This window comes from Lissotriton helveticus, chromosome 9 (assembly GCF_964261635.1).
Source record: "Lissotriton helveticus chromosome 9, aLisHel1.1, whole genome shotgun sequence".
NCBI lineage: Eukaryota > Metazoa > Chordata > Amphibia > Caudata > Salamandridae > Lissotriton > Lissotriton helveticus.
Genome location: NC_136070.1, coordinates 1069245919 through 1069264326, shown reverse-complemented (window position 1 = coordinate 1069264326; position 18408 = coordinate 1069245919). Strand labels below are relative to the sequence as shown.

General features: G+C 43.0%; 1 protein-coding gene across 13 annotated transcripts in view; it reads left to right on the top strand.

The window, feature by feature from the left end:
• The window catches only part of IQSEC1 (IQ motif and Sec7 domain ArfGEF 1), a 492992-nt gene that overhangs the window by 382784 nt on the left and 91800 nt on the right, over window positions 1-18408 (top strand). For all 13 annotated transcript variants that reach the window (XM_078661440.1, XM_078661441.1, XM_078661442.1 and 10 more), the window contains exon 3: window positions 5698-6959. In XM_078661440.1, the coding sequence (XP_078517566.1) occupies window positions 5704-6959 (1256 nt within the window). In that variant the 5' untranslated portion in view covers window positions 5698-5703. The remainder of the gene's footprint in view (window positions 1-5697; window positions 6960-18408) is intronic.

Below are 18408 nucleotides of genomic sequence, written 5' to 3'. Positions count from 1 at the left end.
TCCCTCTCTCCCTCCCCCTCTCTCCCTCTCTCCCTCCCTCCCTCCCTCTCCCTCTCCCCCCCCTCCCTCTCCCTCCCCCTCCCTCTCTCTCCCTCCATCTCCCTCTCTCCCTCCCTCTCTCCCTCCCCCTCCCTCCATCTCCCTCTCCCTCCCTCTCTCCCTCTCTCTCTCCCTCTCCCTCCCTCTCTCCCTCCCTCCCTCTCTCCCTCCCTCCCTCCCTCTCTCCCTGTCTCTCGCCCTCCCTCCCTCTCCCTCCCTCTCCCTGTCTCCCTCCCTCTCCCTGTCTCCCCCCCCCTCTCTCCGTCTCCGGCTCTGTCCCCCCTCCGGCTCCGTCCCCCTCTGTCTCTGTCCCCCTCTGTCTCTGTCCCCCTCTGTCTCTGTCCCCCTCTGTCTCTGTCCCCCTCTGTCTCTGTCCCCCTTTGTCTCTGTCTGCCTCTGTCTCCGTCTCCCTCCGTCTCCCTCCCTCTGTCTCCGTCCCCCTCTGTCTCTCTCCCTCTTTGTCTCCATCCCTCTCTGCCTCCCTCGCTCTGTCTCTCTCTGTCTCCCTTCCTCTACCTCCCTCTGTCTCCCTCCCTCCCTCTCTCTCCCTCCCTCTGTCTCCCTCCCTCTGTCTCCCTCCCTATCCTCCATCCCTCTCCTCTATCTCCCTCCCTGTCTGTCTCCCTCCCTCTGTCTCCCTCCCTCTGTCTCCCTCCCTGTCTCCCTCCCTCTGTCTCCCTCCCTCTGTCTCCCTCCCTGTCTCCCTCCCTCTGTCTCCCTCCCTCTGTCTCCCTCTTAGTCTCCCTCTCCCTCCTGCTCTCTCTGCCTCCCTCCCTCTGTCATCCTCCCTACCTCTCCCTCTCCCTCTGTCTCCCTCACCCTCCATGGCTGCCAAGGTTTTAGATTGATATGTGTGACATTTTAATAGTTTCAGTGTAATTATGAGTGACATTTCCACAAATATGAGTGACACTTCCTCGCAAACATAATCAAGCACTGAAGACGAGGGAAACATATAAATATCAGACATTACACCCATTTGAACGACGAGAAACGGCAAGACGGTCTTAAAAGTACTGCATAGCACCAAAAATCGAAGAGCACAGTGGGACCCAACTGTAATAAACAGGATGTGAGAGGCCATACTTCCTGCAATTGAGCCTCATGTTCCATTATGCTCTGCCCACCCCACTCCAGGGCATGTCGTATCTGAATGCATGTGGGATTTTTCTGTATTATAAATACACTTGAACAAGTGCTTTTTTTTTAAAGAAGACTCAAGCTTGGAGTTAATGTAACTTATCCTTGCTGCATGAATAGTGACGAATGCAGCGCAGGAGTGTAATCCTCTGAAGCATGGTGATTGGATTCCCCGACTGTCACCACTGCGTGGGAACGATTTGTTCTATGCGTTTAGCCTGGCACCTTAACCTCGTCACCCTGTTTCCTAGAGGGAGACCCTCGTCTGCAGAAAGGACGGAAGGAAAGTAATAACTGCAATTGCAGGGGAGGCAATGAGTGCAATGTGAAGAACCCACGAAGGAAGCAAGAGATCTGTGAAGGTGTACTGTCATCTCAACCATGTGTGTGTGTGTCAGCCCTCAGCCCGGGCTGAGACAGCTTCATCAGCGCACACACACAGCCGCGCCCCAGTACTTCACAGGTCTGTAAAAGACCGTTTAAATGTTAATGAGGCTTTGTTGTACTTCAGCTCTTAGCGCCCTGAAGCTCCCCTCTGACAGTCACTGAAATCCCCCTCTCCGGCCCCCACAGAGCAGAGTCTCTTGAGTCCGCGCTGCTGCTGCGGTATTTGCTAACACAATTATTATTATTATTTTTTTTAACACAGGTATCTACAAGGTCCGCGGGCCGCCCAGGAAGGCTTGCCGGGCCGCCATCGGCCCGCGGGCCGTACTATGAGTACCCCTGCTCTACATCATACCTCATTCTTCTACCACCCTACAATTACCATTTCTTTATCTCAGTCTTGCGCACAGTTTTTCATCACTGCTTTCTCCCTTTGTCCCTTTGTCACTGTTCCGCACCTTTCTCTTCCTCCTTGTTTTGCCCTCTCTTATCCTGGGTCAATGTCTGATGATGAAAAATCAGACCGAATGCCCAAAAATGAGTCACAATGGCCACCAATTGCAGCAGCTTGCACGTGTTAAGCACAGGGTATATCAGATGCAGGACATTCATAAATTAATCATTTTTATCATATTCTCACATACAGTTTAGTCACTTTTTATCTTGTCCCTGAGGGGTTATGACCATTTGCCCCACGTGTGATTGTGTTTAGTACAGCCGCACTGCATCTAATGCAACTGGCGGATCTGTTGAATGAGGTTTTGCAACAGTGCACTCATTCATGACTATGGTTATGTCCATCTCTGGTACTCCTACTAGTGGACGTGTGACAGTCGTCAATGTAATACATGACCTCCCAATGCCGCTTATTTTTGTACATATGCTTTACTCTGAGAACTGACGTAGACAAAAGAATGATGTATGGAATGCCTGAATTAATCTAAGCTACTGGTAATCACTCGTGCTGCATTCCAATCCATCGTTATTTTGCACACTGTGTCACCCCAGGTTTGACCCAACTATATGCAAATCAGTCTTGTCCCTGTTTCGGTGGGAACAGTCCAACCCGAAATACCAACCCAGTTCCTCTGTGAACTGGAACACAAGCAACTGAGGACTGGTTTCGCCCAAGTTATGGGCTCATCAAACGTATCTGGAAAATAATCTAGGCTGTTTCTTTTCGTCCGAATGGGAACAAAATGGCACTTTCTCGGTCTGGTTCTCCCTTTCAATACTGAAAACTAGTAAACATTTTGAAGAGAATGCTCCTCGATTTCAAATATCTCTTTGCGTTTCGGCTTTCGCCTGCCATTCTATTTCTTTGGACATTCAAGCTCTGTCAAAGACATATGGGATACGGACAAGGATGGTGGATATATGTCATTCTCCTACTGCTGGGTCTTGCACGGTTCTTGGCCATTGGTGTTCTGGCATCTCAGATCTTCCATTCAGCAAAGCGGCGTACGTCTCGTAAGCTCAGCAGTCCGTCTTGCTTTGCACATTCTCTGCCCACTCATGAGTCCCATATTCTTACAGTGGAACCTTTGCAGAAAGACCCAGGCCTTATGCTGATGTTGCAGTGGATGCTCACAGTGGAAGTGTTTGGGTAAGTATGAAGGACATATCTCCTCATGTTTTTTTAAGCAAGAGTGGTGCTGGCCAGATGTATCAGTTTGAGGGTGGGGTTTTAGGTTGAGATCATGGTGAAAGGCGGCCATTTCTGCAGGATCTTTCACTTCTGTTGGATTGGCAGTTGACTTGTTGAGCTGGGAATAATTAGGTTTAAGGGAAATTATGTAGTTGAGCGAAATTGGTCTAGTTAGTTTGCATCCGGATTATCTTTTTTTCTTTAGTTTGTGGGCTTTTTTTTTCTTTTTTTTTCCGATAGCACAGGTCTGGGGTCGTTTAAGCTTTACCGCCACTGCAGGACCGGTATTGACCAGAAAGGGTATCCTACAAATAAGAAAACCACAAGGGTTGGATTACTACTAAGGGGTGAACCTGCGCTGCTGTGCTTACATGACCATTTATTGGCGTGCTTTAGAAGTAGGAAATCTAGTCTGGTTCAAGGAACTATAGAGCAGGGCAAGAAAAAGCAGATTGGAGAGATCAAAGAGTTAGTTTGAGGAATTACGCTAGTTTGCTTTTGGATGTGACTTGGTGGTTTGTCGGTTTGCGGTTCCTGGAAGGTTTTTGGGGGGTGGGGGGAGTTGGGTGTTAAATAAATTGGATTTATTAGTTGGATCGGACTTACGGTTTATGAAAATGGTTGCCTTATAAATATGGCCTATTTCACTTTAAAATATCTGGGTTGATGTATTTGTGCCGTCATGCTCGATGATTAGGGCTGTGGGTCAGTCATAGAATAACAGTTTCACTTGCAGGTTTTCCTTTATGTAAGGGACTCTCTTAGTACACACAACGCTTTGTGTCCGCACCTCAGTCCTGTGTCTTTCTGGTTGCCAGTTCTCGAGTTTCCTAAGTTGGTCTCTGATTTCCTCCTGCTGTCCACCTTGATTTTTAGCTTCCTCTGATTTTTAAAAATATTTCTCAATCATTTTAGCTCTCTGACACTTTTGACAAGTACAATTTACCCTGCAGGAACCTTTTGGTTGACGTGCTATATTGCCTGGCCTTGTAAAAGTCTCACTGAAAGTGGCTTCAAGCAAATTTGAGAGTAGGCAGAGGTTTCCGGCATCCCATAATTCTTGGCCTTCGTGTCTGATGACCTATTTCAGCTGCTTCATGGCACAATTTGCTTTCACGTAATTACCATAATACTTCAAATTTTTTAAAAAAAGAAATGGAATTTGGCACATAGCTCTATATTTTAATGTGAAATGCGCCCTCTCTTACAGTTTGGTCAAGAAGTCGCATTTCACACTGAAAAAGAATGGCACAAAAAACACAACTGCCACAAACAACAGCTGCTTGCAGTTCGGCCAATTTTGTTGTTCCTGGGCTCACTCTAAAAAAAAAAATTAAAAAAAGTAGTGTGATGGCGTAATTTTATGAATTTTGCATAACAAGCGCAATACAGAATTCACAAAAATTATGCTAGATTAAGCCGGAGTTGGAGAAATTTTTCCTGGGTCTATATATGAGTCTATAAAATAAACTTAAACATATATTTTCTCTTATTTCCTTGAACTTCGTCATTATTCCAATAGAAACCAAATATGAAGCAAAAGTCTGCAGACTGTGTGATGCATTTGTAACAATATTATTTACTTGCTCTTCATACAACGGTTTTGCCATCTCTACATGCTGTCAACAGCATTCTTTTATATTACTCAATGATGCTCACATTTCTGACATCGAAATGGTGGAAGGCTGACATTGCCTTGCCAGGATTCAGAGTTGCGACCTTCAATTTACATTAGATGTCAACATTGAGCATTCAGTTTGTTCAGCCGTCTAGGTGGCTGCAAGGAGGAGGAAAAAATGTATTAATTTCATTTTTAATGCTTTCTGATTGTTTTTATAAAAAATAAGCTTACATCTACGATTTCTTGCAAAAGCAATAAACCAGAGTGTGTTGCAGCTAAATGTGGTGTTTATATATATTTTCTTCGATTGTTCAGCATTTATGATTTAAAAAGCTAGACAGAGATGACGTGTGGCCTCTCTGCGCAATATTCAGCAGATAATTACCTAGTGGTAATTTAAACATGAGTGGCCAGTAGGTACATCCACTGAAGGGTGAGTTTTAAGGTAGACAGTAAAACAGGATGAGAATCCTTGGATGTGCGCCTTGATTGATTTCTCAGCATCTTTCCTATCAAGGGCAGAGAGGTTGTCTTTAAGCACCTCTTTCTAGTTTGTCATCTAGCGTACAAGATACGGGTCTGAACTGCTTCTAAGGACTCTGAAAAGTAGCTTTAGCAGGAACATTCCTGTACTGTAGTCCTGGAAGTGCCATTGTCGTCAACTTCCTGGTGAGGAGCAAGCCCTGATCAAGAGGTACCATAGCACCACATTTTAGCAACAAATTGTTTGCCAAAGAACCTTGCTTTTAAAAATAAATCACTGCCCTCGAATGGATTAAATGATGTATTGAATTCTTGTTGTTTCCTTTTATACATGACGTTTATTTTGGTAGTAATTTTTGCTTATCTTTTCTTTTTCTAGGTTGAAATGCTAGAACGCAAATATGGAGGCCGTCTCATAACTAGACATGCAGCGCGTACCATACAAACGGCATTCCGACAGTATCAGATGAACAAAAACTTTGAGCGTCTTCGAAGTTCTATGTCTGAAAATCGCATGTCCAGACGCATTGTGCTGTCCAATATGAGAATGCAGTTTTCTTTTGAAGGACCTGAGAAAGTCCATAGCTCCTACTTTGAAGGGAAGCAGGTATCACTTTCCAATGATGGATCAAAACTTGGATCCATTGGTCCGCCAGAATGTGGCGATCATGGGGAACCAACAACAATGAAATCTCCTGCAGCATCCACTGATTTTGCGGATGCTATAACTGAGCTTGAGGATGCATTTTCCAGGCAGGTGAAATCTCTTGCTGAATCAATTGATGATGCACTAAACTGTCGGAGCCTGCACGCAGATGAGGGACAAGGGCAGGACCATGGGAGAAGCCTTGAAATGGAGCGTGAAAGTCATCGTCAGGTTAAACCAACACACGGTGTTGATCACAGGAAACTTGACGAGATGACTGCGTCCTACAGTGATGTCACATTGTATATCGATGAGGAAGAGCTCTCGCCGCCGCTTCCTCTTTCCCAATCAGTAGATAGACCATCCAGCACAGAGTCCGACTTGAGGCTGCGATCAGTGAACTCTTCTCAGGAGTATTGGTCTATGACCCACAAGGACGATAAAGTAGACACTGACACAAGCTGTAGGAGTACCCCTTCTTTAGAGTGTCAAGAGCAGAGACTCAGAATGGATCACTTGCCATTGCTAACAATAGAACCTCCTAGTGACAGCTCAGTGGACTTGAGTGATCGGTCGGAACGAGGATCCTTAAAAAGACAAAATGCCTATGAAAGGGGATTGCCTAGTCAACATGGGAGTCCGAAACATATTTCACATGGTATTCCGACGAAGATGATTCCCCGGGAAGAGGAGCTACCGAGGCATCGGCCGAGGCCCATTGACAGTCACTTGATCATTAATGGAACTGCAAATAGACAAAGTAAGTCAGAGTCGGATTACTCTGACGGAGACAATGACAGTATCAATAGCACTTCGAATTCCAATGATACAATAAACTGCAGCTCCGAGTCTTCGTCCAGAGACAGTTTACGAGAGCAAACACTGAGCAAACAAACATATCACAAAGAAACTCGGAACAGCTGGGACTCGCCGGCATTCAGTAACGACATCATCAGGAAGAGGCACTATAGGATTGGTCTGAACCTTTTCAACAAGTAAGTCCAACTCATTTCATGCCACACCATTACAAGTAAGGGCGGTCAGTGGATGAAATCCTATTAGCAGGAGTTTACAGTTGGTCATTGCTCAGTCTCCACTGTGACTCTGACCTCAACCAGAAGTTAACATTAAAGGTGGGTGGATGAAGCGTATATTGGTCTCACTGGCTGTCATCGGTTGAAACTCTGGTCAATTTGTGTAGGGATTTATATTGCAAGATACTTTCCTACCTTAACATTTGTATTTTACATTAATGGACTTTTAAAGTAAAAGCAAAATGGCTTGGAGTACACCCTCTGTGACACTTACCTCTTTGACATGTATGACCGGAGTAAGGAATCCATCTAACTATTTATACTCCACACTAAGAGTTGAACAAATCGTTCTTATTATAATTATCTAAATTCAGTGTTCATACTGCAAACTTTCTAAATTGTCAGTGTTATGGGTGTCTGATATTGATCTCGGAGTGCGGTTCCATGCCAGATTTTCTGGATATCCACGGGAACAAAGGTGTATGTAATTAAGCTAATTTTAGGTCACTCCTAAAAAGGCAGCATGGATCTTGTCATAGTAGGCATGCGATGTGCACCCCGATGTATATTAACACCAAATGTATCATAAATCATAGATTCCACTCGCATTCCCTAACGATTCGTTGAAACAAAATAGGAATTATTAAGTTTGGCATAAACTTTGCCATATACCTAAAGGTTCAAGTGAATATTTTCAAGGCAGTGAGAGTTGGTTCAGTGGTTTACCTCATAACTCTTAGGTTAATTTTCACTGGGTTTCAAGAGCATGTCTACAAGCACTGAAAATATCTTTGTTGTATATGACATACCACTTGACAAAATAATCTCCTCCTAGCTGTGTCTTTTATTGTGACCTACCTTTCTGTTACTTTTCCATCTATTGCTATTTTTTATCGTTTCTTCCTTGCTCCTTCCCCAAGCATCTCCTTTCAAAATGTTCCTTCTGCTCTCTTTCCAGCTCCCATATATTCGTTACTATTTTAGAACGATAGAAGAAGGGGAGCAATGTTCTGACGCTTCCTTGAATAGCACAGCAGGGACAGTGCCTGCTTTTAAAGCAGTATACGGAAAAATGCTCAGCTTCTGCTGTCTCCAGCCCTCCTGCTCTTTGATATACAGGCCTATTAGAACCACATAGAGAGGTGCTAGTTTATCTGGTAAATTTGCGCTTCAGAATAGGTTTAATTAGTTAATAAACTATGGGTAAACCACCTAAATTCCACTTATTAGACTAAGCCATAGAAGGATTCCTACTTATGTCGTACTAAATCAAGTTGTTTAATTCGAGTCTGAAAAAATCAGACAAGAACTGGCAAGATGATGAAAACAGTTTTCATGAAAACCTGCCAATTTTAGTTAAAAATATGATCTATACAAAGTGTTCAATGATCACAAAAAAATAAAAAGAGCGGAGTTAAAAATATATGCACAAATTTCCTAAAGTAAGTGGATTTGTAGAGCGCTGCTTGTCCCCCATGAGGCTATCCAGAAGCTGAGTGGGTGAGTGTACGCGTTTTGTAAGGCTGGTGCTGAGTACAGGCGGTACCGGTTGTCCAGCAAGAAAACTAATTGATAAACTAGGTCTACAACTTCATTTGAATTTTAAGCAGTGAGGAGGAGGCCCTAATTTGGGGAGGTGATTTGGGATTTTGCGGCTTGGAGGAGAATTAGCAACCTCCTGTTCTGCTTCTGTGGATGCGGGGTGTGCAAGTGAGAGTCATACTGAGCGAAGTTGTCTGGTGGGTTGGTGGAAGCGAAGCCAGTAATTGAGGTATGTGGGTCCCTTGTTCTATAGTGAGTTGAATGTGTGTGGGAGCAAAGCTTCTGGATGGGGAGCCAGTGGAGCTCTCTGATGAGCTTTGTGTTGTGGGTTTGGCGCTGGAGGTCGAGGACGAGTCTGGCGGCGGCGTTCTGGATGGTTTGAAGTCTTTGAAAAAGATGTGTTGGAGTGAAGGCCTAGAGGGTGTTGCCATAGTCCAATCTACTTGTGATTTGGGCCTGTGTGATGCTATATCTGCTGTCCAGTGATAACCACTTGAAGATTTTACATAACAGTCAGAGAATGTGGATGCATGAGGAGGTGACTGAGTTGAACTGAGGCTTCATGGTGAAGATGTGTTCAGGATAAGGCCTACGTTCCTAGCTTGGTCGGTTTGGGTGGGTGTGGGTCCAAGTTCAGCCGGCCACCAGGTGGTGTACCAATTAAAACTCTTATTCCTGAGAATCAGCACTTCAGTTTGATCTTAGCAATTTCTTTCTTTCTAGCTGGGTGTCTTCAGCATAGGAGATGACGTTGATTCTGTGGGATCTGATGATGTTAGCCAGAGGAGTCATGTACATGTTGCAAAGTGTGGGGCTGAATGATGATCCCTGTAGGACTCTGCAGATTAGGTCTTTGGGTTCTGAGGTGAACGGGGTGAGCCTGACTCTGTGTCCTTCCGGAGTGGAAGAAGGGTATTCATTTGAGAGATGGACCTTGTATTCCCACTTTGTGTGTGTGTAGTCTGACAATGAATATGTGGTGGGAGACAGTGTAGAAGGCTTCGTATCGGTCAAGGAGAATGAGGACAGCGGTCTGTCCATGGTTGAAGATGTTGCCTATGTTATCTGTGGCAGCGATGAGGGTGCTGCGGTTGTTTCGGAATCCTGATTGCAAGTCATCTAGGAGTTTGTGGCATCCTAGGTGGTCAGAGACTTGTCTGTTGATTGTCTTCTCAATTACTTTTGAGCAGCAAGATGGGTCGGTACTTGCTGAGTTTTTTGGGGTCTGCTGAGGAATTCTTTTAGGGCACTGTGTTTCCAGCTATGTGGGAAGGTGGCTGTCTTGAGGGAGGTGTTGATGATAGAAGCGAGTGCAGCGCTGACCTATTCCTAGGTTGTAGATATGGTGGGGGGCAGGGGTCTGTGGGTGCCAGTGAGTGGACTGTCTTCATTATTGCTGCAGTGCTGTTAATGGATAGAGTGTTCCATGCTGTCGTTTGGTAGTCTTTGGTTGATGAGGCTAGCAGGCTAGGGAGGTCGATGTGGGGGAAGAGGGTGGCTGGAGTTCGAAGTTGCTGTAGATCTTGGTGATTTTCTTTCATGGAAGAAGTTGGGGAGGATGTTGCAGAGGTTTTTGTAGGGGTAATGGTGTTGAGTGCGGCTTTTCGGATGTAAATTCTTGGAAGAATGCGAAAAGTTTTTTTCAGTTAATGGAGCTAGATTAGAGTGGTTTATGGGTCAGTGCAAGAGGCACACTTGATGGTGTCTCTGTGGATGTTAGTGAGTCCTCCTGGTTTATGGGATCAGTCCGGGGGCAGGATTTTGTAAGCCGTAGGGATGACTGCGGCGATGTCCGGTGCCAATGTGGGGTTGAGCCAGGTTTCAGTGAGGAAGAGGATAGCTTTGGAGTGGATGAGGTCCTAAATCTCAGTGGCATGCTTGTCGAGTAAGCTTGTGTTGAGAAGCATGCATGTGAGTGAGTTGTGTGGGGTGGGTGGGTGGGTGTGTGAGTGAGTAGTGCTGTGTGAGTGCAGGTCTTGAGTTCTGACTTGGTGAGGGGTGCAGTGTGTGTGGGCGGTGGGACCGGGCGTGTGGAGGCTTGTGGACTAGGGTTCCTAGAGTTGGGCACCATGCAGGTGCGGATGGACAGAGATGAGCTTGCCTCTGGTGTGCTAGCAGTGCAGTGGCCAGCATCAAGTAAGGCCTTGGAGAGCGAGAGGGGCGCCGTGGCGGTGAGTGGACTCAACAAGAGCATGAAAGTCAGTTGGCGAGAGCAGGAAAGTTCGGGGGTGCAGCAAGGCGGGAAAACTCAATCAGCAGAGCAAATCGGGTGGGGCTAAAACTGACAGGAGAGACCAAGATTCAAGATGAAGCAGTAAGAGGAGCTGAAGATGCAAAAGGGGCAGTTTAACAGAGACGGGGCAGCAGATAGAACAGACGGCACAAGCAGAGCGAGATTAGTTACTAAGTCAAGGGCAGAAAAAGCAGCTGACAGACAAAATGGCAGGAGACCAACACAAGTCAGAAGGGCAAAGAGAAGTCAAAGTCACACTGAAGCTGAAGAGAGATGCCTCGGCACCTACTTAGGTAAGGATAATTTAAAGATCAAAATAAAAAACCTAAGATGGGAGGTTTCTGAAAGAAAGAAAAAAGAGTCCGATTGTCTGTATTCTATGTATATTGTGATCCAAACAAGAACAACTAAAAGAGAGGAACCTGGATGGAGCAGAGAATACCAGAGCGAGGACAACTAAGTCAAGACTGAATGAATAGTGTCCGTCGGATGAGGCGAGTCGCGAAGAAAGGAAGGAGCAGCAGGAGTGTAGCATAAATAGAGCTATGGAGTAGGCAGGGAGGAACGTAGGGTGTTGGTAGGAGAGATCTTGGTCTGAGCAACTATGGAGGACATGGAATTAGGGGTTGCTCTCTTATAAAGGTGATGGAAGACCGGGAGTTGAAGGAGAAAAGGTGGAGGACTGTGTGGAACTTCCTTAGCCCCCTGTTATAGACCTCCTTGCCTAATATCCACAAAAATGTCACACAATAGATTACAATGGTTAGGAAACCCATTGTATTCTTAAAAAATACAGAGAATGCTGTCCTTATATAGTGCTTTGGTCAAGTTTGCAATTTCGCAGGAAAAAAAATGTATTAACAAATGTATAAGAACCCCCTCCTCTCTCTTATCTGTTCGTCATTCCTCATGCTCCGGGAAGCATGCATGCCCATGGTTTGTTTGTTCCTCGAAATATTTAAGTCTATTAAATATCATAATTTATACAGTCAGATGACAACGAAAAGGACCTTTGCCCTTTGTTGCTGATCATTATAACCAGTTCATCGAGGACATGGTCAGCAAACAGAAATGGAGTGCGTGCCTGAAGTTGGAAGTTTGTTTATTACTGCGATTGTGGCCCCCGGGTTGCACAATTAATGGCCTGGTCATGGAAGAGAGCGGAGGCGAACAACTCTTCTTCTGGCAGACATTAAAAGACCGGAAACGTCATCTTTCTCTGCAGTTTTTGCTTCATTAGACATATTTTCCACATCCACACTTAAATATTCCTCACAGAGGATTGGCAGAAGGCACATGAAAGGTACAAAGGCGCATTTTTTTAATGAAGAAAAAGTGACATTAATACTTTATACGTTCCAAGAAGGATGCCTTTGTTTCAAAGTCAGCGCGAGTTATCAGTTCGCTCCAGAGTGAAATTTTGCCTCGTGTATATGCTAACTTATATCATATTTCAAACATACTTTACAAGTGAATGAACTTCTGTCTTTATTTTCCTTAATATTTCATTTTATTAGCTATAAATGCACCCAGTTCTGAACATTTACAGTCAGAGGTTTGTGTCTGTACATTTAAATTCTGGACAAAACAGAGGCAAATAGATTTGTGCGACATTTTGCCACTTAGCATATTAAAGAGAAATTGATTTTTTTGTTAATCACATTATTTAATGATTCATCAGAATCTATTTGCTAATCAGGGAAGTGCAATGATATTCAGATTCACGGAAAAAATGGACGGAGCACTCGTTGCGGAGTCAGTACACAAATCTCAAGAATTGTTCCAAAGTTGCTTCTTTTTAACCAATAAATCACACAGGCGTGAATCTGGTTACCATTGACACCCTTGGACAGCGGGTGTGGGAAGTGACTACACCACCAAATGAATTTATAGTACATACGGACTGGTTGTGCTAGACCTTGGTCTGCCATTTGTTCTTTTTTTTATAGCAAGTGCAATGATATTACTTTGTTTGATATTGACTGTGCCCTCGAGTATTCATACAGGCGACCGGCAGCCTGTTAATTTAATTTTGGCCAAAAGGGTGAAGTTCGTGTGCACCTTTTGTAGCCTCATCACAGTATAGTGGCCTATTGTCAAACGCTAACTTGAATTTTGGACCAGAAATTAAAACTCCCAGGCATCCTGATGCGTTCTTCGTAACCATCTCATTAATATTGTGCGAACGTTTGACAAAGAAAAAGTGCAAGATACCAAGGTTAATGGTTCCACAATCCAACACGACATCCTTGGTGGTTGAAAGACAAAGCAAATGCAGCATCATTTCATCAGCATTTCAGCAAATAAATTAACCCAAACTAATTGAACATTTTGTGTGATATCATTTATATAACTCTCTCATAACACCTATCGGCATTATCGAAACCTGTCATTTCAATTACTCCTCTTAAAACATTAGTAATTCACCAATCATTTCTCTGGTTCGAATTTGTACCATTCTCAGGCGGTGTATGGACACTGCACCTGTGGACTGTAGACGCCATAGTCGGTCGAACAATGCACAAAGTATGGCCAATGCCCAACCTCTTGGTTAGCACAGACATTCTGATTGGCCACTCCGGAATTCACAGCAGTCTTCGGAATTAAGACTATTCCTATTGTAGAAGTTGAGCTTTGTCAAGAGCTCGACTTATTCTCTAACATTTGCTGCGTCAGGCTTAATATCACAAATATCATAGCACAAAATTACAATAATCCGAGCTTGATTCTGATTTTGACCTTCATTGATCTGTTTTGATAGTTTGTTGCCTGGTTGAAGTGCATATGGCAGCAACTCACTAGCTACCTAGTTAGGTAAAGTTTACCATATTACGGTTTAAAGGCAAACGTTATAATTAAGATAGGGAAAGGCCTGTTACGTAGGCCTATTCACAAATGTAAATTTGTCATTTTTATACCTGTTAGCAATTTACAAAGTGGTTCCAGGCAGAGTAAAAGCCATTTATGGGGTAGAGATTTCTGCAGCCATAAATCCCACTCAAGGGATAGAAAAGTTGGCCTGCAAATGCTTGGGGTGCCTTAGAAGTTTGTGAATGTCCCCAAAGTTTTAGGTTTTGGTTTTCTCAGACACTGCTGGCTCTATCGTTTCCATCTATTCCCACTGTGTGAAATTCTCTGATATAGAGAACTAGGTATAGCAGAATAGGAGTCCAAATGGAAAGTTACCTGACCTTCATGGGAGTACGACTTGAAAGGTGTCTACATAGCTTTCCAGAAGTACTCCTGGAAATGTTTGTGAGTAAAAAAAAAAATGTGGATATGTGTGTTGGCTCGGAGGTGGAGCGCCTCATTTGTATGTTTTCTTCTTTTTTTCGTGAGTTGAACCCATAGCCTCCAAATGTATGTTGAGTAGTAGAAAGAGAAAGAGACGATAAACCTATTACATAATATTTTAACTCCGATACACTTATGATTACTCTACAGTTCTTAAAAGGACTGATGGCCTATGTTCATAAATAAAGTTGCCCATTCTGTCAATAGCGCAAATCCAGTACGCTTCCCAAGATAAAATGAATAGTTCGGTTTTCCTAAGACACTAGTCTGAAACTAGTGTGACATTATACATCGGGGCTGTTTTCCCCCTGTAGTGCTATAGAGAAACCTTCTTCCATGCGGCACACATATCATCTTTTACTGTCATATTGGGTCTCTATGCTCTCTGCACAGAAGAGCCAGCTCATCTTTTCAGAGATATGCATCAGTGATTTTTTATGTGGCAAGACGTGAAATATTCAGTTTGGTTTATTTTACTATTGTGAATTCCATTACCCATAAAACTCGTTATATTGGGAAAACGATTTAAGGTCAACTAGGGCAGTTGCAATAATGAAGAAAAATATGAGGTCAGTCAAGTAATATATTAGTCAGACCCTACAGTGATATCATTAGCCTCAGGATGTCCTAGTCTGCTGACTGATGCACTTATTAAATGGCACAGGGCAGTGAGGAGAAAGGATGTACATCTTTAGATCTGGAAGACGACAGTAATCAAAACAAGAATGGGGAGAACATGAGGGCGAGCGATTGTAACTTTATGTGGACTGACCCAGAGTTTATTCCACTTGCCATCTATGCCTCTACAAAGACACCGTAGCCCAACATTTGTGTGCTTTAACCCCTTGGAAAACTTTCTTTTTTACAGCACACATTGTGTGTGTACTACATTTTTAGAATGGTCTGACATCAGAATTATAAGCCCTTCCACCCTTCTTCGTGCATCTGGTACCTGTAGTTGTGCACGTTTTTTAAATAAATCAGCCATATGTCAATGTAAAGATCAGGCTGATTTGGTAGAGCTCTTCACTGGCACAAATATTGCTAGAGAAGGAACAGCAAGTAGAACAAAACGGGCTACATTGTTTCTGTCAATGCTGGAAATAGAAACAAGCTGTTGCAATGCAATAAGTCTTGCATTTGTTAAAGTTGGAACTGTTGGCGTGGAAAATAACAATGTGTTTTACTTTTGTTTTTTTATTTGCAGTGGAGTTATTATATTTGCATAGTTCTATTGGCAATGGTATAAAAAAGCAAAAGTAAAAAACATTGTCATTTTCAACACCAACAGCTCTAACTTTAACAGATGCGAGACCTATTGAAAATGCAATCGGTCCCGCATTTGTTGGATTTGGAATTATTGGCATTATAAATGTTAATGTTTTTTACCTAGCCATGTTGCAGGGTGCAGTACCATGTGTGATCAAAAGAGGTTCCTAGGACCTCTTTTGGTCACACATGGTACTGCACCCTGCAGAAGATATGGTAAATCCACCCTACACATAATGCATTGCATGCAAGACAGTATCACAGCACATTCAAATAGCTATGTATGTATATATATATCTATCTATCTATATATATATATATATATATATATATATATATATATATATATATATATATATATATATATATATATATATATATATATATATATATATATATATATATATAATCAGTAGCTTTGAAATGTGATAATAGATTTATTATATTAAATCCGGATTAGGTTGTACGTGGAGTTGATGAAGGGAAATTTATAGAAGGTGTCATATAAATTTGAGATGTGCGATTGAGTAAAGTAACCTCTGCAAGCCAAGCGTGTGTCCTGCCTGAAGCCCTTTCAGAAAATAATGTTCTGAGGCTGTAATTAAAACCTAGGGAGTGACAACATATGTAATAGAGAGTGTCCTCATGGGAGGTTACATGAAGAGACAAGGTGGTATTAAGGAGGTACTACTAAGCCTATTGAACAATGAAAAGCCACCATTTACAAGTGACTGGGAGAGGAGCCAATTAAGAAGATGGGCGGAAAGTGGGCGGAGCTTTATGCCTATATCCTGAATACGATTCAGAAAAGGGGGTGGTGATGAACAGAGTGTCTGAATTAAGCAGACCACTCTTACCCAGTCCACAGATCAGGGCTTGATCCATCACCGTTATTTAGCTCACTGCCCCATCCCAGCTCAGAACCTGGCTATATGCAAATTAGTCTGTCCCTGGCCCAGTGCATCATGGGAACAGGGCAGACCAAACTACCAAGCCAATTCTTCACCAGAAAGGATATATATATCCTGAATACAGCATGTCTCGAAGAGACAAGGTAAGCGCTGCCTCGTCGAGACCTAAAAATGACTCCAAGATCCCATAAATTAGGGATCAAAGTGAGGCAGCAGAAAGAGGGTAAAATCACAAAGAAGTAGAGGATGTCCGTCAACTTGTAAAAAATGTTATTTAAAAAAAAAACTGCCTCAAACCAATTTACAAGAACTAATGCGACAGTTAATCTGTTTCTATTTACTTAATTGGTCACAAACAGGCTTCATTATAAAATATCTTGAGGTTAAGGCACCTGTGCCAGAGATCTTTGTGTATCCAGCACTGTCCTGGATATTAGAACAATAAGATAACTCTTGTGGTTAATGCACCTGCTTAAAAATATATGTGTAGTCTAGTCACAGGTTTGACTCATCATAAAAAAGCATAAGGTGTTAATGCGCCTACTCCAAAGCACAACGTTTAACACGCATGTTAAATACATATGTATTTTATGTACTTAGCTCACTGGGTTACTGCTTATGTCTCTGATCTGTTTTACCTACACAAGGACTACAATCCGTGTGTCATAGGATAGCTGTCTGAATATTGCAAGGGACAGGTTTAGAATCTTATGTTTTTTTCTCAATCTTCCATTAGTCTAAGGTTGCTGAAAAGGGCCCCTGTGGGTACCAGTAAAGACATACCAGTATAGACGACCCCAACCACTGTGCTCTGTAGACCCCTCAGGGGTTTTACATCTTGACTACTTGTTTCACAAGGGCAAGTGCTTTTAACATTTAATGATTTAACATATAATGCCAACGAGTATAATGATGTGTAATTCCTACCCCAGGTAACCCTTGCTGTCTTGCATAACATTTCCTATGTATTGACTTGCTTGTATGATTCATTGTTTCAACTAACAAAACAGTGTCTATGGGTCAGAAGTAGCTTTAGTACCATCAGTGAAACACACCTAGTCAATAAACACAAGATTAAACCAAACAGATACGGAGGTGGAATCATGTGTTCCTAGCCTACTCTAACCAGTTAAGGATACCCATCAGTCACCGCTCGAATCCGCCCTTCATCATTTGGGACTCCTTCAAGACCATATGTTAGTTGGCTACAAGTAGTGTATGAGGATAAGATGGAACAACCTCCACTGTCATAGTAACCCGCTCGATGGTCTGAGTACTGATGGTCAGTAAACTGTGTGGTGATGGGTGACTGATTTGCAGTGCAAGTGTAAATAAAAGAGTGTATTTTAAAATTGGGTGAGGGAGCAACACGTAATTTTATTCTTTTTTCTGCTCACTCCTCAAGGTTAAAAAATAGGACAAAACGGGGCAGTAAATACCTCAACCCTCTTTGGGGGCACTCGAAATCAAAGTTTTATTTAAAGTTTAACATGAATTTGAAATAATCTGCCAAGTCAGCAGGCTCTTCAAATGTAAGATTTATAGACTAGTGCCCTCTTTGGAACACCCTCCCTTTCTTAGCCCGAGGTTGCAACAATCAGAGCCTTGAAACGCGTCTTTCTACGGGTAGCTCCTCCCCATTACTCTGCGTTACCTGTGTAGCCTTACCACAACGAGGCTGACAATGGTAAATATGTACCGTTACTCTTTTTATCGAATCGCATATCAACTCCTAAACATTTGAATTTTACTGATTGTTGCTCCACATACAATTCCTGTAAAAAGTCAAACAATTTCATAATTAATTCGGATTTCCTTTGGAATGGGACCATTTAGGCAGTGTCTGTACTCTCAATTCAAAACCATTATGCCCTCATAAGCAACCCATACACATTCCTGTCTGTGGTCCGGCTTCCTCTGACTTGGTCACTGATCTTGCTCGGATTTAGTCTTCTGGATCCCAAGCAACACCTGTGTTTTGGGTGAAATGTTGCCTTTGGTTACTAAGACCTCAGACCCTTAGCTGGAGTCCTGAGTTATGAATGGCGCATAACCGTTCCCACTGTGTCCTTCCACATGCTCTAGTTAACACTTCAACTGAGCAGGTTTGATTTTTCGAAACATAACATTTGAAATAACCATATTCTATGGACTTAATATG